A 23,937-nucleotide genomic window follows, 5' to 3' on the forward strand; every position below is an offset into this window, starting at 1 on the left:
CTTACTATAGATGATACGAATGTGGAAGAACTCGTAACAGAAAGCAAGCTGACTTTGCATTATGATCAAAAACTGGTGAGGAAAAACACAAAGAAAGAAAGGCAAAGATTTTTCACTAAGCTTTTGCTATATCTCCCCGACTGAGACTGTGAATCGGTGCTTGCAGACACAAGCTGGGCCTCAAAAGGAAAATCTTGGCAAGCCTTCGTCGTTGATCTCCATACCACCGAGAGATGGCAGCATCCTGCTCAAGTCCATGACGGGCTCTTGAAAGCTGGACATTATGTCGATGTCGCTGAAAGTGCCGAGCCTCTCTGGGATGTAGATGGGATTTCTTCTTGGGGGCGTATTCATGGACAACTTGAGAATATGAGGCGGCACCAGGATTCTGTTGGACTCTGGCTCGGGGACGGAAGCACAGCTCTGCCGGGACTTCGATCGAACAGTGCCGACTTTGGTATCGTTGCTGCAACTTCTGCCAGTGAGCTCCTGAACCAGAGATCGAAAATTGGCGGCGTCCGTCTTTATGACAGTGGGATTGAAGATGTGAACTACTCTAATGACCGGCACGCGGTGCCTTGGGGGACGCTCAGAATGACCATCACTGCCATCGCTACTACTAGTGCTGCTGCTGCTACTGCTGCTGCTGCTAGAAGGCGAAGAAGAAGGAGAGATCGACTTGAGGATGGTGTGAGAGCCTTTGCTGGTCCTATGAAGATTTCTTCCGTACTCCATACCGTCAGACGGGGAAACAACGTGAAAATGCAGGAGGCTTAAGAGCATTCCAGGTTCTCCCGAAGCACAAACAAGGCAAACGAACAAGAACAAGAACAAGAGCTTCTCTCTAGCGATTGGCGCGGGGAATTTCAAGAGTGTTCTTGGAAAGAGTAGCAGCAGACAGGGTGCTCGAAAGCAGGAGACGATAAATATATAAGCTTGTGGAGGTGGGAACAAGGGAGCTCACAAGAAAAGAGCGTGCCTATATCCTGGCCTTTGCTCATAAAAGCAGAGCCAATCGTGGCACAGGGACGAGGGAGAGATCAAGCAGGAAATCGGGGGCCTCAGACAGGGGGTGATGGCGAATCTAGGTCCCACAAGACACGCAAAACATTCAAGGAGATGATTAAGTTGGCTGCCTCCTTCCAGGTGGATCATCTTACAGACAAAGGCAAAGTTGCAGCAGGGGGGATATCAAGCAAGCAAGCAATCAAACAAGCAAACATACGCGAGCAGGGACAAAAGCAAAAAGAGGGAAATGGTGGAAAAAAGGGGTGAAAAATCTCACTTTCAGGTTGGTTGCGATAAAGCGAAAAGCATGGTTTCGAATGCGACCAGTCCAACGAAGTAGGTGTGGAAATTCTTTCTATCATTTGGCTGATCATCTACTAATCATACGTTTTCCCACAGAGAAGTTTTCGAGTTTTCCGATCGGTCCCGGATTACCATCCTGTGATCTCATTCGATAGTGAGAGAGCCGACAGCGACAAAGGTGATTAGGTGCTAAGACAACAAACCGACGGGGCGACACAAGCGGTAACTTGTGTTTTCCTGCTCTACGAGATAACAAAAGACTTGTGTTTGATGTGCGTGCTGCAGGTTGGTAACCTGCGCTGAACGACTAAACATTGAGTGAGTGAGCTCTGTTTTTTCTTTGTCTTTACGGGCGCTCATTCATTGCTTGCTGTGTTGATCGTGGTGCTAGTTAAACGTTGAAAAAACCACACTGGCTAGCTGGCTGGATGCATGCATTGGTGCTCTCAAACAAGGAACGACGAGCTAGAAGCAAGACAGAAACCACAGAGGCGCGACAGAGAAAGGTACCCCGCTATTGCAACAGGTACCAGAATTAGAACGGTGTGGGGTCTTCTCTCACAAATGGCGTTGCGTGCGGCCGATTCTTCAATTTTTTACCTTCGCAGCAGAGCTCCTAGTGCCGACAAACGACCATGGTGGTGGTGGTTTCGATCTCGAGTAAGATTCTCCCAGTTTGATGCTTAAAAATCTCTCTTTTACTGACTAGCTGTGTTCCAGATCTTGGTACTACGACCTCAGATAATCTGCCATGGCACACAAGAGCACACAAGAGCGAATAATAGGAAGATAAGCACAACAAACACGTACGGAAGGGGCCGGGGAAGGAGTACGACACGCCGCGTCGGGTTTTGTTTTGTCGCCGAATGTGGGGGCATCCGTTAGACCTGCCGGGACTGACGCCCACAGCCATGTCATTCGTCTTCCTCGTAACCGGCAGCACAGCCGCCAGCTAGCGAGCAGCCGTTACAGATAGAAGATTTACTCAAGGTCCCACATCGTGCGCGCAGCGATCGCTCTGAGTAAATCACGCAACGCAAAGTTTTGCTGATAAACGCAAAGAAGCAAGTAAGTACCTCTCTCTCTCTATCTCCGTTTTCTCACGCTTTTAATCCGAGTCTGAATCGTGTCGCTGCCTCTTTGAGTGCTGCTGCTCGTCCTCGTCTCGATCCTCGTCTTTCCCCGATGATCTTCGCTTGAGCTCCTTTTGTTGCCGCCTTTCTTCCTTGCGTGCGAGTTTAGCCGCTTTTCTCTCCTCTTTGCGAGCGTTCTTCTCCTGCCTCCTCCGCTCCTTGGTTTCTTCTTTGCTGCTCCTCTTGCCACCATCTGTAGAGGTTGCAGCTGGTTCACTGGTTGCGAGCTTCTCCGGTTGTATCCCCGCCAATTGTTCTCCCCGTTCGTAGCCTCGTTGTTTCTTACTTGCTGCTGTACTGCGCAGGGAAACCGACAGTGAGCGCGCGACACGAGAAGGGAAGGGAGCAAACTTACGGTCCAAACCCAAGTCCTTGGATTCGTTCCGCGGCAGTGTAAGTCTCGGAGAGCTCCTCGGCAGTTTTTCCAGGCTTCAAAAGCTCCTCCAGCTCGTGTTTGTCGAGACGATTGACTTGGTTGCGTTTGTCTCGAGTAGGAGCCAAGCCCAAGGCCTCGCGCATTGCTTGATCTTCCTCGGCTTTGATTCTCTCGATCTCTGCCTTCGCGGCAGCGTCGGCCGATCCTCCTCCCTTTGCGTACCATGTCAAATCTTTGCCTGGAAGAAGCAAAAAAAACCAAGAGAGAAGAGTTAGGAAACAATGAAAGAATGAGTTCGCCAAAGGAAACAATGGGAATGGAATGGAAGAGTCTGATTGCCAAAGGAAGAGTGGAATGGAATAGATACCTCTTTGCCAGCGTCCCACTGGAGCTTTGACGCTGTGGCCCAGGTAATTCTCTCGATGCTTATCGACCTTGACATCGTCCCAATTAAACTCTGCGCCACCGCCAATTCAGAGATTGATGATCGATCAAACATAGACTACTTACGATCGCGGCCTCCCCGGACGCCTCCGCGCGATGGATGATACATTTCCTCCCTGCCCAGAAGCCCTAGAAAGTGGAATTAGGGCACAAAACTAGATGAACACGTGGCGCGTTGTGGTTGGCTGAGTTCTTAAAGGGTAAAACACGAGAGCTAGGGTTTGTGCAGCGCACCGTCTTCTTCGAGGTACGCAACTCCATCGCCTTGGCATCGTTTGTGATCTTTGGCCTCTCCCTCTCAACGCAGCGGCAGCTATGGCGCTTCTTCCCAGGGCAGCTCGAATGGCGGTGTCCAGCACCGCGGCGAGGTCAAATCTTCTCAAGAGCAGCTTGCCGGCGATCAGCAGGGCGGATTATGCCACATCCAGCAGCAGCGGGGAATCCTCCGGCCTGGCGAATTTCGTCATCTCCAAGCTCGATTCCGTGATCAATTATGTGCGAGCGGGATCGATCTGGCCCATGACTTTCGGCCTGGCGTGCTGCGCCGTGGAGATGATGCACACTGGAGCCGCGCGCTACGACTTGGATAGGTTTGGAATGATCTTCCGTCCCAGCCCCAGGCAGTCGGATTGCATGATCGTGGCTGGGACTCTCACCAACAAGATGGCTCCAGCTCTTCGCAGGTACTTGGTTTTTCTCTCTTCCTTTTAGTTTCCTTCTCTTTGCCTTGAGTCGGTGTGAAGATCTTCGTTGTTCTTTGTTGTGAAGATCTCCATTGTTCTTTGTGTCGGTGTGGAGTTCTTTCCAAAGTTCTTGAGCGTTCTTTCCTTGCGTCAACTGATAGTTTTCTACGTGCAGGGTCTACGATCAAATGCCCGAGCCGCGCTGGGTGGTCTCGATGGGAAGCTGTGCGAATGGCGGTGGCTACTACCATTACTCGTACGCTGTGGTTCGCGGTTGTGACCGGATTGTCCCAGTGGATATCTACGTCCCGGGGTGTCCGCCCACCGCCGAGGCGCTTCTCTACGGTCTCCTCCAGCTCCAGAAGAAGATCAAGCGCCGCAAGCAGATCGCCCTCTGGTGGGCCGAGTAAGTTTGCGGTATGGACTTTTTGTGATTCTCTTGTTGTTTTAGTGGTATATTGTCTACGTATCATGCCTGGCTTGTCTGGAAAAGAAATGTTTGCCTGGTAAATAAATGCCTTTTCATTGACACTCGTGTTTTCGAGAGAGTTCTTTTTCTTTTTTTCCAGTAGCAGCGTCTTCGGGAGAGTTCTTGCACCCTCTTCGGGAGAGTTCAAGCAAAAGTGACTGTAAGATTCGCTAACGTGCGTCTTTTTTATCCTTACTGTGGTTGGCACCACGTTTTCGAATGCATGCGTTTTTACAAATCACTGCGGGACAAATGTCGACGAGAATCGGATAAGATTTATAGCCAGGTTAACAGTTCTTTTGTTTCTTGTTTTCGTAAGGACCGGAGCTTGCCTTGCTTTGTTCTCGAGAGATGATGCAGGCTTTCGCGAGTGTAAGTTAGTATCATCTATCAAGCCTTTGGTTTTTCTAACTTAGTGTGCGCTTGTTTGTGATGCAGCGTTTGATCCGTGGTGTTGCCAAGAAGAGTGCAGCAGCAGCGGGGGCTCCGAGCTGGAGAAATGCTGCTACCAGTACGAGGATCAAGCGCCCTGAAGACGTTGTTCCAAATCCTTATACCGGCGACGCTGGTGTGATGAAGAGGCAGACAGCATCCGAGTACTTGCATCAGCGCGGAAGGTAGTTTTCTTTCTTCCTTCTTTTCGATTTCCCTAAGGTGGATCCACTGCACAGAGTGTACCAGGTACCGTGTAGGAAAAACGGGATGAAGATGGTAACGACCGACATCCTCCGTAGAGAGCTCCTTCCAGTGCTTCCTCTGGCGGGAATGGTGTTGCTCGCCATTGGGCTGGGGGTGTGGACGTTCTGGTGGGAGCACGTAGCCCATCCCAACGTGAGCATCACTCGCGACCTCCGGGAGAGGCTGTTCGAGATCGAGCACCCCGAGTGGGTCAAGCGCAAAGCCGCCGTCTACCTCCAGAGCCCGCTGCGGAAGATGTCACTCGAGTGGCCAACCGCTCGCATCGCTCACATCCAGCAGGAGCCTCCGCCCCCGATCGGCCATGGCGGCCCCTTGAGCTGAAGAGCTTCTTCTTCTTCTTCGTGGTAGTGTAAGTGTTTCAAGTTTTTCTTTCTGTTCTAAAGCAAAGCTCTTGTTTTGTGTGCGAAAGTATGTATATAAAAAGACGAGTTTTGGAGATCTGAAGGAGTCCGAGGAATAAGATTACAAGTTTTGTTTCAGAGGAGATCTCGTTGGTTGCAACCAGTCCGGTTCTTGAGGTTGGTTATTATCGCTTTCAGTTGGCGATTTGCGGCACTTGCGACACAAAAACACGACGGAAACGAAGATGGCACAAGCGGCGACAACTCCGCCCGCAGCGATACCAGCGATTACTTTGCTCGTTCCCTTCTTTGCGGAACGAGGAGGAGGAGAAGCACTGGCTGTAGCGGCACAAGTTTCACAACATATAAAATCCCTGATGGGCGTGGTAAAGTCGCCTCTTGGACAGATTGGAGCCAGGCTCCCACGGAAGTCACAGCTGATGGTCGCATTGGAGAGCTGCAAAATCAAAGTTCTCTCAATCTAAAAAGCAAAATCGAAGTTCCACGTAACTGTTCGAGCGAGAGGAAGAGGCTTTTGCTGTGAAGGAGGAAAGGATCGTTGAGATAAAGCTTTCTCAACCGTAGGCTGGCCAAGCTTTGCGATAAGCCCATCAGCAAGAACATCTATCGATGCAACTCCAATCAACTGTTGATTTGCATCAAAAGCTGCATGAAGTTAAAATAATTACTAAGAAGAAGCAGACTAATAAATAATAGTTCTATACAAACCTGGAAAGATGGAAGTTGTCACATTGCCAAGGCCAGCAGAATCAGCATACAAGCTCGCCCAAACTGGTTTCTTGTTGACGGCGACAAAGCGAAGCCATGCAATGTAGTCGAAGTAGCTGTGGATCTTGAGCAGCGGGTTTTTGTCGTCACTGATGAACTCGTAGCTCATGTTGAGGCTGCTCTGCATTTGCTGGAAAGCGGCACTGTCGTTGGACGTGAAGGACCCAATTCTGTAGACGAACACCACAACGTTTCTCGCGTTCAGCTGTGCCAAAACTGGGCTCAGTTGGGTGAAGTTGAAATTGCCAGGGGTGACAAACTGTCCATCTGTGAAGAGGATTATGACCTGGGATTTGCCAAGTTGAAGAAACCAATGTGATTTCTTGTGATTATCACACGAAAAGCATCTTACATTCAAGTTGGAGCTGGTGTTGAAGAAATGAAGTGCTCCTTGCAGCCCATTCTTTATGTTACTGGCTGAGTTTGTAACACTTGTGTTGCTTATGGAATCTTTGAGGGATGAGATTCCAGTCAGATTCAAAGAGGTTTCCTGGACGTCAAGAACTACGGAAACCTGGAATTCAGAACCTCATGATCAGAAGTTATCCCAGTTTCTGCTGAAAAACTTAACTGGAGCTCCGATTTTCTCACCACCGATCGTTGACACAGCCACTTGATCTCCATTAGTGAGGGTGTTTAGCAGCTGCTTAATGATGTTACTTGCAACATTAAAGCGGCTTTGGGAGGATAAAACTCCAGTGGGATTGCTCATGGAAGTGGAGGTGTCCAAGAGAATGTAGAGCGATTTTTGGATCGCCAAAGTATTGAGAAACCATGGCCTGAGCCTTGGATCGTAAAGATCACACTGCCCACTGTCGACATAGTCCTGTCAATATAAAGACATAAACTCTCGCTTGCAGGGAAGAAATGCTTATTGTGCACTTACCCGGCCCGGGTAAACATACAAGTATCCTTCAATCCCTCCAAAGAAAGCCCAGCCAACGGAAAACTTATTCGTGTTATTCCAGGCCTGTTGTAGCTTCTTGTCTAGAGATTTTTGAGCACACAAGACCGTCTGAAAATCTCGATCTTTCTCCGGGTCTTGATCGGCTGGGACTCTAGATGATCATAGCAACATCTCAAGTCAAAGCTGTACATTGACAAACTAGATACCTGAGGTATGTTTTTTGAGTTGAAACGCTTAAGCTCTGGCAAGTTCCATTTGCCGGAGACGTGCAGTCTCCATTGCGGAATACTGAAATGCAAGAGAGCTTTTGGATCTCATCCTTGGACTGCGGCCAGCAAGGGCGCCTTTTGCAAGTGTCGAGTGAGCAATCCGATAGACTTCCTGGAGTGACAATACTCTACAAAGTTGTTTGAGATTGAGGTTCAAGAGCTTACCACAAGTATTGGCTCGATTTAAGATTGCTTGATTTGCGATTTGCTGGACCTGGAAGTCGGTCTCGTTCAGCACTGTTTCGATGTTATCTTGAGCGTTTGCTAGCAGCAAAGACAAGACTCCTAAAAAGGCGGATCTAAGCAAGAGGGAGCTCTCCATTCGCTCAAACCTGCAAAAGTGGTGGCGTTGATTTTATCAAGCCCTCGTTGGTTCCTACCATTCCAGAAGTTACAGAAGCTGTCTTGCCTTTCGTGTTGATTTTTAGGAACCATATCCTAAACCGTGTGGAAACATCGCCCAAAGGCTGATGATGACATCTACGACATTTCTACATGTTTTTGGACACCGGTCATTCACTTCCATTGACTTTTTAAGGGACGAAGTCCATTGTTGCTGATGAGTTTTGAGTTTCAGTTGTAACCTCTGCGGGCCAGTCACCCACACTTCTTGTTCAGCCCCGATGGGAGTTTCACTCGTGGTAGGCAAGGGGGATTTGCAGCACTTACAGTAGAAAACTACAGCAGCGGCAGCCAGAACAAGAACTGCCGCTCCCACGCAAATACCAGCAATGGCACCAACCGCCATGAAGTCTTCGAAGAATTGGTGCTGGCAACAGCACAATCGCCACAGCACATCAGCTCTGTGATCGGTGTCTGAAAATCTCTTTGCGGGCACATGGGAGTCAGCTTCCCAGTAAAACCACAGTTGATAATAGTTGCATTCGAGACCTACTGGTAATGTCAGCGATAAGTTGAAAAGCTGGGGGTTTTGTGAGTGAGAGGGAAAGGCGTCACATTCTCTGAAGAATGGAAGCTCCGTTTAGACACTGCTTCTTGAACAGCAGCGCTGCCGTGCCTGCTGATAAGCTTCTCGGCAATAATGTCAATGCATGCAACTCCGATCAAACGCTGATTTGCATCGAACGCTACAGCAGTAATCAGATGATCAAAGGACCAAGACAAGAAAAGGAGAGCCGGTTTACCTAGGAATATTGAGCTCGTCACGTTTCCAAGCTCCGCGGCATCAACGTAAACAGGCACCCACGTAGCACAGCAACAAAGCGAAGCCAAGCGATGTAATCAAAGTAGCTCCGAATGTTGAGCAGGGGATTTTTCTCTTCTTTCACAGCCTCGTAAGTCATGTTGAGGTTACCTTGCATCTCCTGGAAAGTGGCATCGTTGGAGGTGAAGAATCCTATCCTGTAGACGAAAACCACAACACCTTTGTCGTTGAGTTGTGCAAAGAGTGGATTCAAATCTGCAAAGTTGAAATTGCTGGCAAACTGTCCATCCGTGAAGAGAAGTATTACCTTACATTACGAGCACTGTTAGTGACAGACAAAGAAAGAGGATGATCTTTACGTTTAAGTTAGAGCTGGAATTGAAGAGATCAAGGGCCGCAGCAAGACCTTTCTTGATATCCTTGGGTGAATTGTCGACTTTGACCTTGGCTATGGCATCCTTGAGGGACGAAATGCCAGAAGCATTGGATGATGTTTCAAGGTTTTCAAGCACGACTGAAACCTGCAAAACCAAAGCCTTAAGATGAATCATAACTTAGACCATCGTTTAAATTACTCCAATCCCAGGACACCGCCGCCGTGCTTCTCGGAAGAATGCGAGCACATATCCGCCGATTTGGACAGCTCCCCGTGGTTGCCATAGCTCTTGGTGGCGGCCGCGGCGGCGGCCTTGCACTTGCGGTAGTATCTCGCGGGAGCGACAATAGGTCCACCACTAGTCGTTGACACTGCTATTTGGTCTCCATGTCCAGGAGTGCCTTAAGAACGCTTCTGGCAGCGGCCAGACGGCTTTGGATGACAAAGGTCCAACAAGATTTCTCATGGACAACGATGTGTCCAAAACAATGTAGAGTGATTTCTGAACTGCCAAGGCATTCAAGTACCACGGCCTGCGTCTCGGATCATATGTGTTACAGTTTTCGTTGTCTGCATAGTCCAGTAGATTATCTATGCCTTTCATGAATTAAAAAGACGAAAACCTCGTACCCAGCTTGGATAAACGTATAAATAGCCTTCAATGCCGCCTCCGAAAAGTGCCTTTCCTGTTGCAGGCCTGTTGTAATTTGTGGTCAAGAGGTTTCTGAGCGCACAAGACCGCAGCAGTATCAGTCTCCGAAGCCAGCTCAGGTGAGACCCTGGACGTTTTAAGAAATCTCAAAAGAAAATACTAGCAAAAATGTGAGACAACCAACCTGATGTATGATCTCTCGCTAGACACGCTAACGTAGCGACATGTTCCATTCCCGAAGCTGTGCAAGCTAGATTCTGATGTACCCCAATTCATGAGAGCTTCTGGACCCTGCGGCCTGCAGGGTTGCCTGATGCAAGTCTCTGGCAAGCAAATCGATAGACTCCCTGCACAGCAATCATTCTTAGACTTCATGACACACGTTTGCATAGACGTGATCTAGAATGTGACCCTCACCACAAACATTCGATGGCCTGCTTTGCAATCTCTTGCACTTGCAAGTCGGTCACATCCAGCAGCTCCTCAATGTTGGTGTTCTGAGCACGGACTAGTACACGATGTGTCCTAACAAGACGGATCCTAGAAACATCAAAAACTTGGCCTCCATGTCTAGATCTAAAGCAAATGTTGTTATAGCACGACACAGGTAGATTGAACTGGACCTTCCTGGAAACAATCCGCACCCAAGTTGGCTTGAGACCCGGTCATTGGAACCCATCGTTTAGTTAGGGTTGCCCAATGCCAAAAAAAGAAGCTACCTTCTATTTTCCTCATGGCAAAACACTTGAAGAAGTTCATGCTGCCAACCTCTTGCCTTTCTGGTACAGAGAAACAGCATCAAAGATGGATGCTGGAGAAGGAGGAGGCGGAGCAAGCTGATACATCACAGCCGGGATCTTGTCTTCAATCTCTAGCACTTTCCCGTAATGCCCCTTCTGGGCATATGCGTCAGCAAGGAGCTTCCAGCTGAGGAAGTTCCTAGCTGGACACTGCAGAAATGCCTCTCGAGCGCACTCGATTGGGCCAAGCATGCCGTAGCCTCTGATGACGCAGTTCCACACCCACGTCTTCTCGTCTTCTCCTAGGCTTTTTTTTTTTTTTTTTGCCATGGCTGCGGCTAGACCAATCCGGGCTTGAATGCGGGACATAGGATGCTACTTTACAGATTTCTGGACAACAAGCCGGGTTCTGAGAGAAGAAAGACGCACTTAGGAGATTTATTCAGCAACCGGGATCTCTTGTACAGTTGCTCGTAGTAAATCATAGCGATAGAAGAACTGTAAAGAGTTCCATGGCTTGCAGGGAGTTGACAATGCACGACTATTTTGGTTTTGTGTTGTCAATCCAGGTCTAATCGAGTGCTACTACTTTGGAGGAGAAAGGGATTGCTTATAACTCCAAATTTGTCTAGAGAACAAGCCGATCTTTCTTATGAATGGAAGTTCCAGGTGAAATCCAGATGTTGTTAAAGCAGCTATTTGAGACAAAGTTCTGTCTCGGGACGATGTTAGACACTGTTGTTTTTAACACACCCAAGAACATATCCTTACTGTGGTTGGCACCAGTTTCCGAATGCATGCGTTTTTACAAATCACAGCGGCACAAATGTCGACGAGAATGGAATACGATTGAGCTTGCCTTGCTTTGTTCTCGAGAGATGATGCAAGCTTTCGCGAGTGTAAGTTTCTACCAAGCCTTTTTAGTATGCGTGTTTGTGATGCAGCGTTTGATCCGTGGTGTTGCCAAGAAGAGTCCAGCAGCAGCGGGGGCTCCGAGCTGGAGAAATGCTGCTACCACTACGAGGATCAAGCGCCCTGAAGACTGATAAGGATGAACAGGGTCTTGTTCATCACAAGAGGCTACAAAGGAAAAACACACCCTACTCTCTCTAGTGTCCCCTAACTGCCTACCGCGCCTCTAGAGAGCTCTGGAGAAGATGCTATGCCAGCATATTCGTATCACTCCCACTCGAGCACTAAGGTGCTCGCTCAAGGCTCACGCCAAGTGCGTGTACGTGTCGCTGGAACAAAGCTGGAGGTAACGCCTTGGTAAAAATATCTGCAACCTGCTCTGTTGTTCCACAATGGATGAGCTCCAAAACACACTTGATCTCGAATATAATGGAACTGCACCTGGATATGTTTGGCGCGCCCATGAGTGCGATAGCACCCTGGTTATCGCAAAAGATAACTGTTGGCGCTAGCTGAGAATAGCCGATGCCGTCCAAGAGCTGTCGTAGCCAGCAACATTCCTTAGCTGCTTGGGTAGCTGCAACATACTCTGCTTCGGTCGACGATAACGCTATAATTCATGTGAGAGCGCCGCTGCCGAGACCAAAGATATAACCTGAGGTGGATCTCGGCTGCTCAACCTCGCCTGCAAAGTCAGCATCCGTGAAGCCAAACAGTCCCATACCTGCTGGGACTTTGGAGTACGTGAGTGCAAAATGTCTGGTCCGCTTTAAGTAGCGAAAGATACGTTTGACTGCTAACCAATGAGGAAGTCTTGGAGTCTCGAGAAACTGGGACACTGCTCCCACTGCAAGAGCTAAATCTGGCCGTGTACAGACCATTAGGTAGACTAAGCTGCCAACCATCTGACGGTACGGTATCTGCATCTTCTCGCATTCCTCGACTGTTTGTCGAACTTGATCTTTGCTGAGATGGAGGCCGGCTTCCATAGGAGTTGACGCTTCATTCAGCTCAGCAAGATGAAACCTCTCCAAGATATCGTCAACATACTTCTGCTGAGATAATTGTATGATGCCAGCTTGCCTGTCGCGTATAATCTCGATCCCCAAACAGTATTTCACTGGTCCAAGATCCACCATCTTAAATCGTGCTTGTAGCTCACGCTTGAGCTGCTGCAAAGCTATGCGAGTTGGACCGACTAGTAGACAATCGTCTACATAGAGTGCAAGATAAATATATGTTGTACCTGACTTGCGAAGATAAACGTTAGAATCTGCTGAAATACTCACAAAACCGATGGAGAGTAGATAGCTGTTCATCTTCGCATACCACTGCCATATAAAGCCTTCTTAAGCTTGCACACCTTGTGTTCCTGGTCTTTGATGACATATCCTTCTGGCTGAAGGACATAAACCTCCTCGTCAAGATCGCCATAGAGAAACGCTGTGGTGACGTCGAGCTGCTCCACTTCTAAAGTCTGCTGGGCTGCAAGATTGAGTAACAAGCGGATAGAGGCCATCTTCACCACTGGAGAAAACGTTTCATTGTAGTCCACGCCCTCAACCTGTGAGTATCCTTTGCTACAAGTCTTGCCTTGTACTTGAGAAGTTTCTTATCAGCTCCAGTCTTGATTCGAAAAAGCCACATAATTTTGATCGGTTTCCTTCCAGGAGGTAGATCGACCAGGTCCCATGTCTCATTCTCCGTGAGAGACGAATACTCAGAATTTGCTGCTGCTTGCCACTGCTCACGCTCAGGACTGGAGAGTGCCTCACGCAAATTCTTGGGAACCAAGATATCTTGGCCTTGACAAAATAACAACTGGAAAACTGGAGAAAACGCCTGTTGCACTTCTGGAGGAGCTGCTGCATAGTAGAACGTGTTGGAACCACTTGGAGCTGTCTGGGCACGCTCCCTAGCTTGAGCTTGCTGCCGAGAAGCTCGGCGGGCAGTCTGAAAGTCAAGCCGTTCTTGAAATTGTGCCCCTGCTTCTGTGAGTGTGCGGATCCGAGTAGACCGTCTAAGCACTGGCTGTGGTGAAGGCTGAGTGCTCCCACTTAAGCCAATCTCTCCGCCGACTGGAGGAGACGTCCCGTTCTGGCCTGAAGTGTCGCTCCCACCCGTGCCAAAAATACCGGGTTGAGAGCTCCCACTCGCTTCAGCATCACTTGCCGCTGCGTCTATAGGGACGGGCTGATTGGATCCTGCTGCTGGAGCTGCAGTTGCGCTAGGGTCTTCTTCCTAAACCGTTGACGGTTGACTGGAGGATCAAGAGCGCACGGGAGATTTCTGGTTGCATACGTCCTGTTTCATCGAAGATCACATCACGACTGTGTAAGATCTTGGATGAGGACAAACTGAAGAGCTTGTAGGCCTTCATGTGATCACTGTAGCCGACTAGAACTGCCTTCACGCTGCAATCTTCAAGATTGGTGCGATGCTTCCTTGGCACAAATGCATACGCTATGCATCCAAAAATTCGAAGATGACTGAGATCCGGTTTTCTGCCATACCAAAGCTCAAATGGTGTCTCGTCGCTCACTGCTGATGTGATCTGACGGTTTCGCAGATAAGCTGCGACTGCAACAGCTTCACACCAAAAGGACTTGGGCAAACCAGCATCTCGTAATAAGGAGCGAGCTGCTTCCTGGAGCGTTCGGTTGGCTCGTTCAGCTGTGCCATTTTGTTGCTGTGTATCTGGAACTGAATACTACCTCTCAATCCCATCTTCTTCACAATATTTGATAAAATCTTTAGAGACATATTCTCCACCACCATCACTTCGAAATTTCCTCAGTTTCTTGCCTGTCTGCAACTCTGCTCGAGTTCTAAAAAACTGGAACTCATTGATCACCTCAGATTTGCGAGCTAGAAACTTTGCTGCGATCATCCTGCAATAATCGTCTATAAAGGTCACAAAATAGACCTTCTTGTCTCGAGAAAGTACTGGCATCGTACACACGTCAGAGTGGACTAGCTCTAAAATCTCGGTAGCTCTTGTAGCAGCACCAGCCTTGAAAGGAAATCTGTGCTGCTTTGCGAGAACGCACGGCTCACAAAACTTCATCTTCTGAGAAGTGATGTGAAGACCGTCAACCATGCCTGAACTCGCAAGTTGTTTAATATCCTGGTAATTCGTGTGACCAAGCCGGCGATGCCATGTCTGGAGGTCAACCGCATGCTGAGGACCTGCAAAAAGAAGCTGCTCGCTAGGCTTGACTGGATACTCCACCTCTGCATTCAGCATAACGCCTCCCACTGGCTATAACTGACTCGCCTCACATTATAGTGCACTGCGTCTTGGAAAAGAGAAGTTCACAATCTGTGATTTTTCCAACGGAGAAGAGTGTCATCTTGACACCAGGAACGTAGTAGACTCCACTGACTGCTACAACCTGTCCTGTGGCAAGTCGAACCTTGAACTCCACACACACTGTGTGAGTAGTCATCGCCGAGGTAAATTCGCTTCCCGTCTGGAACGTCTTCTAAATGCGAGAAAAGGCTTTGGAGATGAGTCATATGCTGATTGGCTCCACTGTCAATCCAGATCACCTCTGTTCTTGGAGTGTTGGGTGCAAGGGAATTTGACTCTGCTACAGCTTGACCCATGAACAAGCTACCATCTGTGCTCGTGCGTAATTGGCAACTTGCTTCCCCTTCCTGATTTCCTTCCGGAACTTGGCCGCTTCATCTGTACAGTCCCGGGCGAAGTGTCCTGGCTTTTTACAGATATTACAGAGACCGTTATTTTTGTGCTTCTTGTTTCTCTTTGGCTCGTTTTGACCTTCTTGTTTGCGTTCTTTGGCAGCATCCTCCTGGCGCGGCCCTAGCCTGTCCCAGATTGAGACCTTGGCCTTAGAACCAGCAAACATAGCCAAATCGCGAGGGATTTCTTCCAGAAACTGAGATCCTCCTAGCAAGGTTTCCAGTGCTAACATCTCGTTAACGACCTCATCAAAGGTTTTGGTGGCCACATGTCCAGCGGCAGCAAGTTGAAACGCTGTTGGAATGCCCTTGAGAAACACTGTGACAAGCTCACTGTCGTCCACTTTGGTGGGAGATTGAAGGGTGTCGATCTGCTTGGCTGTATCCTTCAAACGACTTGCATAATCTTGAATGGACTCATCCTTCTTCTTGACCATGCTGCCGAACTTGGTTTTCATCTCAATTAGATTGGTCTCGTTGGTTCGGCCAAGCACTGTCTTTTCCAAGGATTCCAAGTGTTCGAGTGTTTTGTCTGTTCCACTCTTTCTCGGGTGCAACCTCTGTCGCTGCCGGACATGCCTCTGTCCTAGAGACTATATCCCAAAGGTTCTTCTCCATGAAGAAAAACTGCATCTGAGTTCGCCATCCATGGAAATCTCTGCCATCAAAAACTTCCAAAACGTCTTTGTCTGAAGCCATCTCAGAAAAACTAGTGCTCCGATACCATGACCAGGGTCTTGTTCATCACAAGAGGCTACAAAGGAAAAACACATCTAGTTGTTAGAACTAAGCTGAACATGCACACAACCAGGGCAGCTAGCTCAGTGGTAGAGCACCTGGCACCGGTGTAGGAGGTCCTGGGTTCAATCCCCGGCCTGTCCAGATCCATTTTCCAACACTAGCTGCCTACCGCGCCTCTAGAGAGCTCTGGAGAATATGCTATGCCAGCATATTCGTATCAAAGACGTTGTTCCAAATCCTTACACCAGCGATGCTGGTGTGATGAAGAGGGAGACAGCATCCGAGTACTTGCATCAGCGCGGAAGGTAGTTTTCTTTCTTCCTTGTTTTCGTTTTCCTCTAAGGTGGATCCACTGCACAGAGTGTACCAGGTATCGTGCAGGAAAAACGGGATGAAGATGGTAACGACCGACATCCTTCGCGGAGAACTCCTTCCGGTGCTTCCTCTGGCGGGAATGGTGTTGCTCGCCATTGAGCTGGGGGTGTGGACGTTCTGGTGGGAGAAAATTTGCATCCTGGATTTAAGGTGCGAGAGATGACTTCACTCGTAGCACAGTCGCGGTACTAACGTCGCACAGAGCTCTGTAGGATCTAACGTTCGTCTTGCGTACCAGGTTGAAATGCAGGCAAGCTTTCCTCGTCTCACTGGCTGGATTTCATGCTCGCAGTCGGCAAAGAAGACGGTGTCCTTGAAGCCGGGGTCAAAGTGACGTTGCCATGCTGAACCACGAGAGCACCTCCCTGGCAACCATGCAGGGAGCTGGAGTATGAGAGTGGCAAACATGCTAGGCTCCTTCTTGATGTCTCGGTATAGCTTGAAGTGTCCATCTTGTGAAAGAACACGTAGCCCATCCCAACGTGAGCATCACTCGCGACCTCCGGGAGAGGCTGTTCGAGATCGAGCACCCCGAGTGGTCAAGCGCAAAGCCGCCGTCTACCTCCAGAGCCCGCTGCGGAAGATGTCACTCGAGTGGCCAACCGCTCGCATCGCTCACATCCAGCAGGAGCCTCCGCCCCCGATCGGCCATGGCGGCCCCTTGAGCTGAAGAGCTTCTTCTTCTTCTTCGTGGTAGTGTAAGTCTTTCAAGTTTTTCTTTCTGTTCTAAAGCAAAGCTCTTGTTTTGTGTGCGAAAGTATGTATATAAAAAGACGAGTTTTGGAGATCTGAAGGAGTCGATTACAAGTTTTGTTTCAGAGGAGATCTCGTTGGTTCCAACCAGTCCGGTTCTTGAGGTTGGTCATTATCGCTTTCAGTTGGAGATTTGCGGCACTTACGACACAAAAACACGGCGGAAACGAAGATGGCACAAACGGCGACCACTCCGCCCGCAGCGATACCAGCGATTACTTTACCCGTTGGCTTCTTTGGGGAACGATGAGGAGGAGGAGGAGGAGGAGCACTGGCTGTAGCGGCACAAGCTCCACAACATATAAAATCCCTGATGGGCGTGGAAAGGTTGCCTCTTGGACAGATTGGAACCAGGCTACCACGGAAGTCACAGCTGATGGTCGCATTGGAGAGCTGCAAAATCAAAGTTCTCTCAATCTAAAAAGCAAAATAGAAGTTCCAAAAGTTTGTACGTAACTGTTTGAGCGAGAGGAAGTGGCTTTTGCAGTGAAGGAACAAAGTGTGATCGTTCAGATATAGCTGTCTCAACTGCAGGCTGGCCAAACTCCGCGACAAGCCCATCAGTAAGAACATCTATCGATGCAACTCCAATTAGCTGTTGATTTGCATCAAAAGCTGCATGCAATTAAAATAAGCAGAGGAATAAATAATAGTACTATACAAACCTGGAAAGATGGAAGTTGTGACATTGCCAAGGCCAGCAGAATCGGCATACAGACTCGCCCAAATCGGTTTCTTGTTGACAGCGACAAAGCGAAGCCATGCAATGTAGTCGAAGTAGCTGTGGATCTTGAGCAGCGGGTTTTTGTCGTCACTGATGACCTCGTAGCTCATGTTGAGGCTGCTCTGCATTTGCTGGAAAGTGGCATCGTTGGACGTGAAGGACCCGATTCTGTAGACGAACACCACAACGTTTCTCGCGTTCAGCTGTGCTAAAACTGGGCTCAGTTGGGTGAAGTTGAAATTGCCAGGGATGACAAGCTGTCCATCTGTGAAGAGGGTTATGACCTGGGATTTGCCAAGTTGAAGAAACCAATGTGATTTCTTGTGATTATCACACGAAAAGCATCTTACATTCAAGTTGGAGCTGGTGTTGAAGAAATCAAGTGCCGCTTGCAGCCCATTCTTTATGTTACTGGCTGAGTTTGTAACACTTGTGTTGCTTATGGAATCTTTGAGGGATGAGATTCCAGCCAGATACAAAGAGGTTTCCTGGACGTCAAGAACTACGGAAACCTGGAATTCAGAACCTCATAATCAGAAATTATCCTAGTTTCTGATGAAAACTTAACTGGAGCTCCGATTTTCTCACCACCGATCGTTGACACAGCCACTTGATCTCCATTAGTGAGAGTGTTTAGCAGCTGGTTAATGATGTTATTTGCAACATTAAAGCGGGTTTGGGAGGATAAAACACCAGTGGGATTGCTCATGGAAGTGGAGGTGTCCAAGAGAATGTAGAGCGATTTTTGGACCGCCAAAGTATTGAGAAACCATGGCCTGAGCCTTGGATCATAAAGATCACACTGCCCACTGTCGACATAGTCCTGTCAATATAAAGACATAAACTCTCGCTTGCAGGGAAGAAATGCTTATTGTACACTTACCCGGCCCGGGTAAACATACAAGTATCCTTCAATCCCTCCAAAGAAAGCCCAGCCAAGGGAAAACTTCTTCGTGTTATTCCAGGCCTGTTGTAGCTTCTTGTCTAGAGATTTTTGAGCACACAAGACCGTCTGAAAATCTCGATCTTTCTCCGGGTCTTGATCGGGTGGGACTCTAGATGATCATAGCAACATCTCAAGTCAAAGCTGTACATTGACAAGCCAGATACCTGAGGTATGTTTTTTGAGTTGAAACGCTTAAGCTCTGGCAAGTTCCATTTGCCGGAGACGTGCAGTCTCCATTGCGGAATACTTGAACGCAAGAGAGCTTTTGGATCTCATCCTTGGACTGCGGCCAGCAAGGGCGCCTTTTGCAAGTGTCTAGTGAGCAATCCGATAGACTTCCTGGAGTGACAATACTCTACAAAGTTGTTTGAGCTTGAGGTTCAAGAGCTTACCACAAGTATTGGCTCGATTTAAGATTGCTTGATTCGCGATTTGCTGGACCTGGAAGTCGGTCTCGTTCAGCACTGTTTCGATGTTATCTTGAGCGTTTGCTAGCAGCAAAGACAAGACTCCTAAAAAGGCGGATCTAAGCAAGAGGGAGCTCTCCATTCGCTCAAACCTGCAAAAGTGGTGGCGTTGATTTTATCAAGCCCTCGTTGGTTCCTGGAAGCACGAACCACTATCGTGTTGATTTTTATCTGATATTTAGCTATCCTAAACCGTGTGGACTTCTACGTATTGCCAACCACCGCCCAAAGGCTGATGATGACATCTCCTGACTACATTTCTACATTTTTTTGGACACCGGGCTAGACTGTTCATTCACTTGTCCATTGTTGCTGATGAGTTTAATCGCAGGCTGGGCCAAGTTTCAGTTGTAAATGAAGTAAACGAAGCAAGGCTCTCTTTCAATCAGTTATGTTATTAGGCGACCTCTGCGGCGATGGGCCTGTCACCCACACTTCTTGTTCAGCCCCGATGGGAGTTTCACTCGTGGTAGGCGAGGGGGATTTGCAGCACTTACAGTAGAGAACTACAGCAGCGGCAGCCAGAACAAGAACTGCCGCTCCCACGCAAATACCAGCAATGGCACCAACCGCCAATGAAGTCTTCGAAGAATTGGTGCTGGCAACAGCACAATCGCCACAGCACATGAACTCTGTGATCGGTGTCGAAAAATCTCTTTGCGGGCAAATGGGAGTCAGCTTCCCAGTAAAACCACATTTGATAATAGTTGCATTCGAGACCTACTGGTAATGTCAGCGATAAGTTGAAAAGCTGGGGGTTTTGTGGACTTAACTGGTTGAGTGAGAGGGAGAGGCTTCACATTCTCTGAAGAATGGAAGCTCCGTTTAGACACTGCTTCTTGAACAGCAGCGCTGCCGAGCCTGCTGATAAGTTTCTCGGCAATAAGGTCAATGCATGCAACTCCGATCAAACGCTGATTTGCATCGAACGCTACAGCAGTAATCAGATTATCAAGGAACCAAGACAAGAAAAGGAGCGCCGGTTTACCTGGGAATATTGAGCTCGTCACGTTTCCAAGTTCGGCGGCCTCAACGTAAACAGGCACCCACGTAGGCTTTTTGTTCACGGCAACAAAGCGAAGCCAAGCGATGTAATCAAGTAGCTCCGAATGTTGAGCAGGGGATTTTTCTCTTCTTTCACAGCCTCGTAAGTCATGTTGAGGTTATCTTGCATCTCCTGGAAAGTGGCATCGTTGGAGGTGAAGAATCCTATCCTGTAGACGAAAACCACAACACCTTTGTCGTTGAGTTGTGCAAAGAGTGGATTCAAATCTGTGAAGTTGAAATTGCTGGCAAACTGTCCATCCGTGAAGAGAAGTATTACCTTACATTACAAGCACTGTGAGTGACAGACAAAGAAAGAGGATGATCTTTACGTTTAAGTTAGAGCTGGAATTGAAGAAATCAAGGGCCGCAGCAAGACCTTTCTTGATATCCGTGGGTAAATTGTCGACTTTGACCTTGGCTATGGCATCCTTGAGGGACGAAATGCCAGAAGCATTGGATGATGTTTCAAGGTTTTCAAGCACGACTGAAACCTGCAAAACCAAAGCTCTAAGATGAATCATAACTTGGAAAATTATCTTTTAAATTACTGGAGCAGCAATATGTCGATCATTAATCATTGACACTATTCGTGAGAGTGTCCAGGAGTGCCTTAAGAACGTTTTTGGCACCGGCCAGACGGCTTTGAGATGACAAAGGCTCTCATGGACAACGATGTGTCCAAAACAATGTAGAGTGATTTCTGAACTGCCAAGGCATTCAAGTACCACGGCCTGCGTCTCGGATCATACGTGTTACATTTTTCGTTGTCTGCATAGTCCTGTAGATTATCTATGCCTTTCATGAATTAAAATCAAATGAAAGACGAAAACCTCGTACCCGGCTTGGATAAACGTATAAATAGCCTTCAATGCCGCCTCCGAAAAGTGCCTTTCCTTCATAGATGCTGTTGCAGGCCTGTTGTAATTTGTGGTCAAGAGGTTTCTGAGCGCACAAGACCGCAGCAGTATCAGTCTCTGAAGCCAGCTCGGGTGAGACCCTGGACGTTTTAAGAAATCTCAAAAGAAAATACTAGCAAAAATGTGAGACAACCAACCTGATGTATGATCTCTCGCTAGACACGCTAACGTAGCGACATGTTCCATTCCCGAAGCTGTGCAAGCTAGATTCTGATGTACCCCAATGCATGAGAGCTTCTGGATCTCATCCCGGGACTGCGGCCTGCAGGGTTGCCTGATGCAAGTCTCTGGCAAGCAAGTCGATAGACTCCCTGCACAGCAATCATTCTTAGACTTCATGACAGAAGTTTGTATAGACATGATCTAGAATGTGACCCTCACCACAAACATTCGATGGCCTGCTTTGCAATCTCTTGCACTTGCAAGTCGGTCACATCCAGCAGCTCCTCAATGTTGGTGTTCTGAGCACGGACTAGTAGCACGAAGTGTCCTACATAAAAAACTTGGCCTCCATGTCTAGGACACAGGTAGATTGAACTGGACCTTCCTGGAAACAATCCGCACCCAAGCTGACTTGAGACCCAATGATCTTCCAACTCATCGTTTTTGCAGTTCCTCCTAGGCTTTTTTTTTTTTTTTTTTTGCCATGGCTGCGGCTAGACCAATCCCGGCTTGAATGCGGGACATTGGATGCTATTTTACAGATTTCTGGACAACAAGCCGGGTTCTGGGAGAACCTAGGAGATTTATTCAGCAACCGGGAATTGCTCGTGGATTGAAAGTAGTAAATCATAGCGATAGAAGAGCTGTAAAGAGTTCCATGGCTTGCAGGGAGTTGACAATACATCATCAATGAGCGACTGTTTTGGTTTTGTGTTGTCAATCCAGGTCTAATCGAGTGCTACTACTTTGGAGGAGAAAGGGATTGCTTATAACTACAAATTTGTCTAGAGAACAAGCCGGTGTGGCATGATCTTTCTTATGAATGGAAGTTCCTGGTGAAAATTCAGATGTTGATTAAAGCAGCTATTTGAGACGAAGTTCTGTCAGTTAATTCGGTGAATGTTATAGACTGTTTAGACATTTGCAAGCTCCTGTTCATGTTGTGGAGCTTGGTGAGATTGATGTTGTGAAGCTGGAGCTGGACCTGCGTCAATACTAGAGTCGTTTTGAGGCAGTTCTTGCTGCTGCACAAGACCAACAGTAAGCATTCATGAATTCTGATGTTCCACACCTGTCTGGCTTGTTCTGCTTCTAACTTCTTCTTAGTAGCTCTTCCATTGGCGTAATTCACCACCAGAGTCCCAAATATCAGAAGCGCTCCTCCAACGCAAGTAAACACACTGGTAAGACACATACCTGCTGTGTGAATTAAGAGAACTTTGCATTGAATTAATTTTGCTTGTACCCGGGTGCTGAGGAGACGTGAATCCCCCAGCCGATGAGAGATCCAATCACAGGTTCCAGCGTGACAGCCATGGAAATAATCAAAGGCCCTGTGTACTTGACAACATAGTTCAAACCCGTGTGACCGATTAGACCAGGGCCGATTGCCAAAAAAAGCGTTGGAGCCCAGAAACCTGCAAATAACTCATAAGCAACTATATCTTTTGATTGAGTTCTCCAAACCTCGCCTCGTCCATGCAAAAGGTCCACCAATCTTCCACGATCTGGAATGGTAGTTCTCCATAAACTCACAAGCGATGCCCAGAATGAGAGCTCCTCCAGCCGTTACAGGGAAGGCATAGAGATAGAGCGGCATCCAACCTGGTGAAATGACAAACAATACCCACAGAAAGAATGAAATCCAACACTTGTAAAGATCATCCAAGTTTTGCAAAGAAGAAGAGAAAGATAAGTCTAGAGCTTCACTTCTGAGATTGTTCCCAGCAAACATGTAGCCTACAAACGCAACAGCCGCCAGGAAAGCCATCAAATCCCCCAGGAAAGTGATGCCTTTGTCACCATCGGACTTGCTAGCAAATGCGATGATCAAAACCCCAGCAAAACCCAAGAACACCCCGGCGTTCTCTCCTTTGCTCAGGGGCTTACAGCGCAGCCAGGATAGAACAGCGATGATGAGCGGAGGCATCGAAACAAAGAGGAGGCTATGTGGAAGGGATGTGTGATCCAGTGACCATACCTGGATATCGAATTGTAAGCGTGAACCCCCTTCTCGATCTAAGCAATACAATTCTATACCCATAGGCCGAAGTGCAAGGCTATTGCAAGAGCACTGATTCCAAGCACGCAAAGAGGTCGCCATGTGAAGAACATACATCGCTTCTGGGGAGAGAGGCGGCACCAGTCCCAAATGAATCCAGGCAGAAGGATCATTGCCGTGACTTGCAATCTCCATGCTGCATTGGAGATTGGAGCGGCACGCTTCATCAGTTTGGTCACCTAGATAGAAACATCGCGTGATCAAGAGAAAAGTTTTCAGTGAATTGACTGATTAGAAAACTCACTGCCCCGGCGGATGATACAGCCACAACCGCACAGACCAGCACCAGCCACACGTACCATGGAGTCCGGGCAGCCATGGCTGGTACTTACGCTTTCCTGGCACACCATATATAATTTCAGCTATCACGAGAAGATTCATTTGGGGCTTCTTCGCGCCTTCCTGGTAGCTCGTATTCTTTCGAGATTACTTTGGAATTCGAATACACAAAGATTTTTCTAGTTATTCCTAGACATAGATTTTATGATGTGAAGAAATAAGTTTGGTCCAGCTACCTATCCTTGACACAAATACGTGTGATGCTTCCATCCGGCTTACACAGAAACTACATGTAATATGGAGGTCCTCAAGTTAGAATTTAACTACGCTTGTTGTGTTGACTTTGAATTGGACTGGAGTGAAGACGTGTTGTCAGGCAGAAAAAATATTTCTGTTCTATTGAAGATTGTCTTTGAAAATGAGAGGTTTTATATTTCTTTTTTAAGTGATTCCAAAAACAAGAGTATCATGTTGAAGAAATAACCTGAATCTG

At 47.9% G+C, this 23,937-nt stretch overlaps 9 protein-coding genes across 12 annotated transcripts; 3 read left to right on the top strand and 6 right to left on the bottom strand.

Moving 5' to 3' along the window:
• Nucleotides 1-96: 96 nt before the first annotated feature.
• Nucleotides 97-1,342, bottom strand: LOC112341690. The gene has a single exon (XM_024662296.1). The coding sequence runs from the start codon at nt 781-783 to the stop codon at nt 181-183; it is 603 nt and encodes a 200-aa protein (XP_024518064.1). The 5' UTR covers nt 784-1,342; the 3' UTR covers nt 97-180.
• Nucleotides 1,343-1,550: 208 nt separating this feature from the next.
• LOC112341789 lies at nt 1,551-2,216 on the top strand. 2 transcript variants are annotated; one of them, XR_002990697.1, is made up of 3 exons: nt 1,551-1,629; nt 1,703-1,971; nt 2,032-2,138. XR_002990697.1 is itself a non-coding variant. In XM_024662531.1 (3 exons), exons 1-3 carry the CDS (start codon nt 1,740-1,742, stop codon nt 2,194-2,196), a joined length of 315 nt encoding a protein of 104 aa, XP_024518299.1. In that variant the 5' UTR covers nt 1,636-1,739; the 3' UTR covers nt 2,197-2,216. The 2 variants fall into 2 exon arrangements, 1 of the variants encoding a protein (XP_024518299.1); XM_024662531.1 differs by lacking the exon at nt 1,551-1,629 and having other exon boundaries at nt 1,636-1,837; nt 1,920-1,971; nt 2,032-2,216.
• Nucleotides 2,217-2,330: 114 nt separating this feature from the next.
• LOC9633547 (multiple myeloma tumor-associated protein 2 homolog) lies at nt 2,331-3,417 on the bottom strand. Its single transcript, XM_002960768.2, has 4 exons — nt 3,331-3,417; nt 3,188-3,277; nt 2,800-3,058; nt 2,331-2,741 (listed from the first exon to the last, which is right to left on the bottom strand). Exons 1-4 carry the CDS (start codon nt 3,371-3,373, stop codon nt 2,420-2,422), a joined length of 714 nt encoding a protein of 237 aa, XP_002960814.1. The 5' UTR covers nt 3,374-3,417; the 3' UTR covers nt 2,331-2,419.
• Nucleotides 3,418-3,453: 36 nt separating this feature from the next.
• LOC9663132 (NADH-quinone oxidoreductase subunit B) lies at nt 3,454-4,428 on the top strand. The gene is made up of 3 exons (XM_024662225.1): nt 3,454-3,511; nt 3,572-3,947; nt 4,123-4,428. The coding sequence occupies exons 2-3, from the start codon at nt 3,580-3,582 to the stop codon at nt 4,355-4,357; spliced, it is 603 nt and encodes a 200-aa protein (XP_024517993.1). The 5' UTR covers nt 3,454-3,511; nt 3,572-3,579; the 3' UTR covers nt 4,358-4,428.
• A 43-nt stretch (nt 4,429-4,471) lies between these two features.
• LOC112341743 lies at nt 4,472-5,594 on the top strand. The gene is made up of 3 exons (XM_024662377.1): nt 4,472-4,788; nt 4,855-5,033; nt 5,088-5,594. The coding sequence occupies exons 1-3, from the start codon at nt 4,768-4,770 to the stop codon at nt 5,434-5,436; spliced, it is 549 nt and encodes a 182-aa protein (XP_024518145.1). The 5' UTR covers nt 4,472-4,767; the 3' UTR covers nt 5,437-5,594.
• LOC9633548 lies at nt 5,515-7,786 on the bottom strand. Its single transcript, XM_024662013.1, has 8 exons — nt 7,587-7,786; nt 7,359-7,533; nt 7,132-7,303; nt 6,817-7,071; nt 6,598-6,759; nt 6,186-6,531; nt 5,968-6,122; nt 5,515-5,913 (listed from the first exon to the last, which is right to left on the bottom strand). Exons 1-8 carry the CDS (start codon nt 7,741-7,743, stop codon nt 5,578-5,580), a joined length of 1,758 nt encoding a protein of 585 aa, XP_024517781.1. The 5' UTR covers nt 7,744-7,786; the 3' UTR covers nt 5,515-5,577.
• A 1,761-nt stretch (nt 7,787-9,547) lies between these two features.
• LOC112341769 lies at nt 9,548-10,102 on the bottom strand. Its single transcript, XM_024662457.1, has 2 exons — nt 9,799-10,102; nt 9,548-9,741 (listed from the first exon to the last, which is right to left on the bottom strand). Exons 1-2 carry the CDS (start codon nt 10,002-10,004, stop codon nt 9,621-9,623), a joined length of 327 nt encoding a protein of 108 aa, XP_024518225.1. The 5' UTR covers nt 10,005-10,102; the 3' UTR covers nt 9,548-9,620.
• A 6,697-nt stretch (nt 10,103-16,799) lies between these two features.
• On the bottom strand, nt 16,800-19,102 carry LOC9663133. The gene is made up of 8 exons (XM_024661946.1): nt 18,903-19,102; nt 18,675-18,849; nt 18,448-18,619; nt 18,133-18,387; nt 17,915-18,076; nt 17,506-17,848; nt 17,298-17,455; nt 16,800-17,233 (listed from the first exon to the last, which is right to left on the bottom strand). Exons 1-8 carry the CDS (start codon nt 19,057-19,059, stop codon nt 16,889-16,891), a joined length of 1,767 nt encoding a protein of 588 aa, XP_024517714.1. The 5' UTR covers nt 19,060-19,102; the 3' UTR covers nt 16,800-16,888.
• Nucleotides 19,103-21,847: 2,745 nt separating this feature from the next.
• Nucleotides 21,848-23,311, bottom strand: LOC9633549. Of its 3 annotated transcripts, XM_024673882.1 has the most exons (6): nt 23,144-23,311; nt 22,814-23,084; nt 22,571-22,708; nt 22,350-22,521; nt 22,176-22,284; nt 21,848-22,128 (listed from the first exon to the last, which is right to left on the bottom strand). In XM_024673882.1, exons 1-6 carry the CDS (start codon nt 23,276-23,278, stop codon nt 22,018-22,020), a joined length of 936 nt encoding a protein of 311 aa, XP_024529650.1. In that variant the 5' UTR covers nt 23,279-23,311; the 3' UTR covers nt 21,848-22,017. The 3 variants fall into 3 exon arrangements, with proteins under 3 accessions (XP_024529650.1, XP_024529647.1, XP_024529642.1); XM_024673879.1 differs by having other exon boundaries at nt 21,848-22,125; nt 22,814-23,311; XM_024673874.1 differs by having other exon boundaries at nt 22,814-23,311.
• Between the last annotated feature and the right edge of the window lie 626 nt (nt 23,312-23,937).

This window comes from Selaginella moellendorffii, unplaced genomic scaffold (genome assembly GCF_000143415.4).
Source record: "Selaginella moellendorffii unplaced genomic scaffold, v1.0 SELMOscaffold_0, whole genome shotgun sequence".
NCBI lineage: Eukaryota > Viridiplantae > Streptophyta > Lycopodiopsida > Selaginellales > Selaginellaceae > Selaginella > Selaginella moellendorffii.

Excerpts from the sequence above, each read along its gene's own strand:
- LOC112341789 (XM_024662531.1), top strand. The coding sequence starts at position 1,740 with ATGCATGCATTGGTGCTCTCAAACAAGGAACGACGAGCTAGAAGCAAG. Across the intron at positions 1,838-1,919 it reads GTACCCCGCTATTGCAACAG|CAGAGCTCCTAGTGCCGACA; the intron begins GTACCAGAATTA and ends TTACCTTCGCAG. Across the intron at positions 1,972-2,031 it reads GGTGGTGGTTTCGATCTCGA|ATCTTGGTACTACGACCTCA; the intron begins GTAAGATTCTCC and ends GCTGTGTTCCAG.
- LOC9663133 (XM_024661946.1), bottom strand. The coding sequence starts at position 19,059 with ATGGAGAGCTCCCTCTTGCTTAGATCCGCCTTTTTAGGAGTCTTGTCT. Across the intron at positions 18,077-18,132 it reads GTGAGAAAATCGGAGCTCCA|GTTTCCGTAGTTCTTGACGT; the intron begins GTTAAGTTTTCA and ends TCTGAATTCCAG. Across the intron at positions 17,456-17,505 it reads CACAACTTCCATCTTTCCAG|CTTTTGATGCAAATCAACAG; the intron begins GTTTGTATAGTA and ends AATTGCATGCAG.
- LOC112341690 (XM_024662296.1), bottom strand. The coding sequence starts at position 783 with ATGCTCTTAAGCCTCCTGCATTTTCACGTTGTTTCCCCGTCTGACGGT.
- LOC9633548 (XM_024662013.1), bottom strand. The coding sequence starts at position 7,743 with ATGGAGAGCTCCCTCTTGCTTAGATCCGCCTTTTTAGGAGTCTTGTCT. Across the intron at positions 7,534-7,586 it reads AAATCGAGCCAATACTTGTG|GAAGTCTATCGGATTGCTCA; the intron begins GTAAGCTCTTGA and ends TTGTCACTCCAG. Across the intron at positions 6,123-6,185 it reads GACAACTTCCATCTTTCCAG|CTTTTGATGCAAATCAACAG; the intron begins GTTTGTATAGAA and ends AACTTCATGCAG.
- LOC112341743 (XM_024662377.1), top strand. The coding sequence starts at position 4,768 with ATGATGCAGGCTTTCGCGAGT. Across the intron at positions 4,789-4,854 it reads TGATGCAGGCTTTCGCGAGT|CGTTTGATCCGTGGTGTTGC; the intron begins GTAAGTTAGTAT and ends TTTGTGATGCAG. Across the intron at positions 5,034-5,087 it reads TACTTGCATCAGCGCGGAAG|AGTGTACCAGGTACCGTGTA; the intron begins GTAGTTTTCTTT and ends TCCACTGCACAG.
- LOC112341769 (XM_024662457.1), bottom strand. The coding sequence starts at position 10,004 with ATGCAAACGTGTGTCATGAAGTCTAAGAATGATTGCTGTGCAGGGAGT. Across the intron at positions 9,742-9,798 it reads AGCGAGAGATCATACATCAG|GGTCTCACCTGAGCTGGCTT; the intron begins GTTGGTTGTCTC and ends TAAAACGTCCAG.
- LOC9633547 (XM_002960768.2), bottom strand. The coding sequence starts at position 3,373 with ATGTATCATCCATCGCGCGGAGGCGTCCGGGGAGGCCGCGATC. Across the intron at positions 3,278-3,330 it reads CGTCCGGGGAGGCCGCGATC|AGTTTAATTGGGACGATGTC; the intron begins GTAAGTAGTCTA and ends GCGGTGGCGCAG. Across the intron at positions 2,742-2,799 it reads CAAGGACTTGGGTTTGGACC|TACAGCAGCAAGTAAGAAAC; the intron begins GTAAGTTTGCTC and ends TTCCCTGCGCAG.
- LOC9633549 (XM_024673874.1), bottom strand. The coding sequence starts at position 23,300 with ATGGAGATTGCAAGTCACGGCAATGATCCTTCTGCCTGGATTCATTTG. Across the intron at positions 22,709-22,813 it reads TGCTGGGAACAATCTCAGAA|GTTGGATGCCGCTCTATCTC; the intron begins GTGAAGCTCTAG and ends TCATTTCACCAG. Across the intron at positions 22,285-22,349 it reads CACGTCTCCTCAGCACCCGG|TGTGTTTACTTGCGTTGGAG; the intron begins GTACAAGCAAAA and ends GTGTCTTACCAG.
- LOC9663132 (XM_024662225.1), top strand. The coding sequence starts at position 3,580 with ATGGCGCTTCTTCCCAGGGCAGCTCGAATGGCGGTGTCCAGCACCGCG. Across the intron at positions 3,948-4,122 it reads ATGGCTCCAGCTCTTCGCAG|GGTCTACGATCAAATGCCCG; the intron begins GTACTTGGTTTT and ends TTCTACGTGCAG.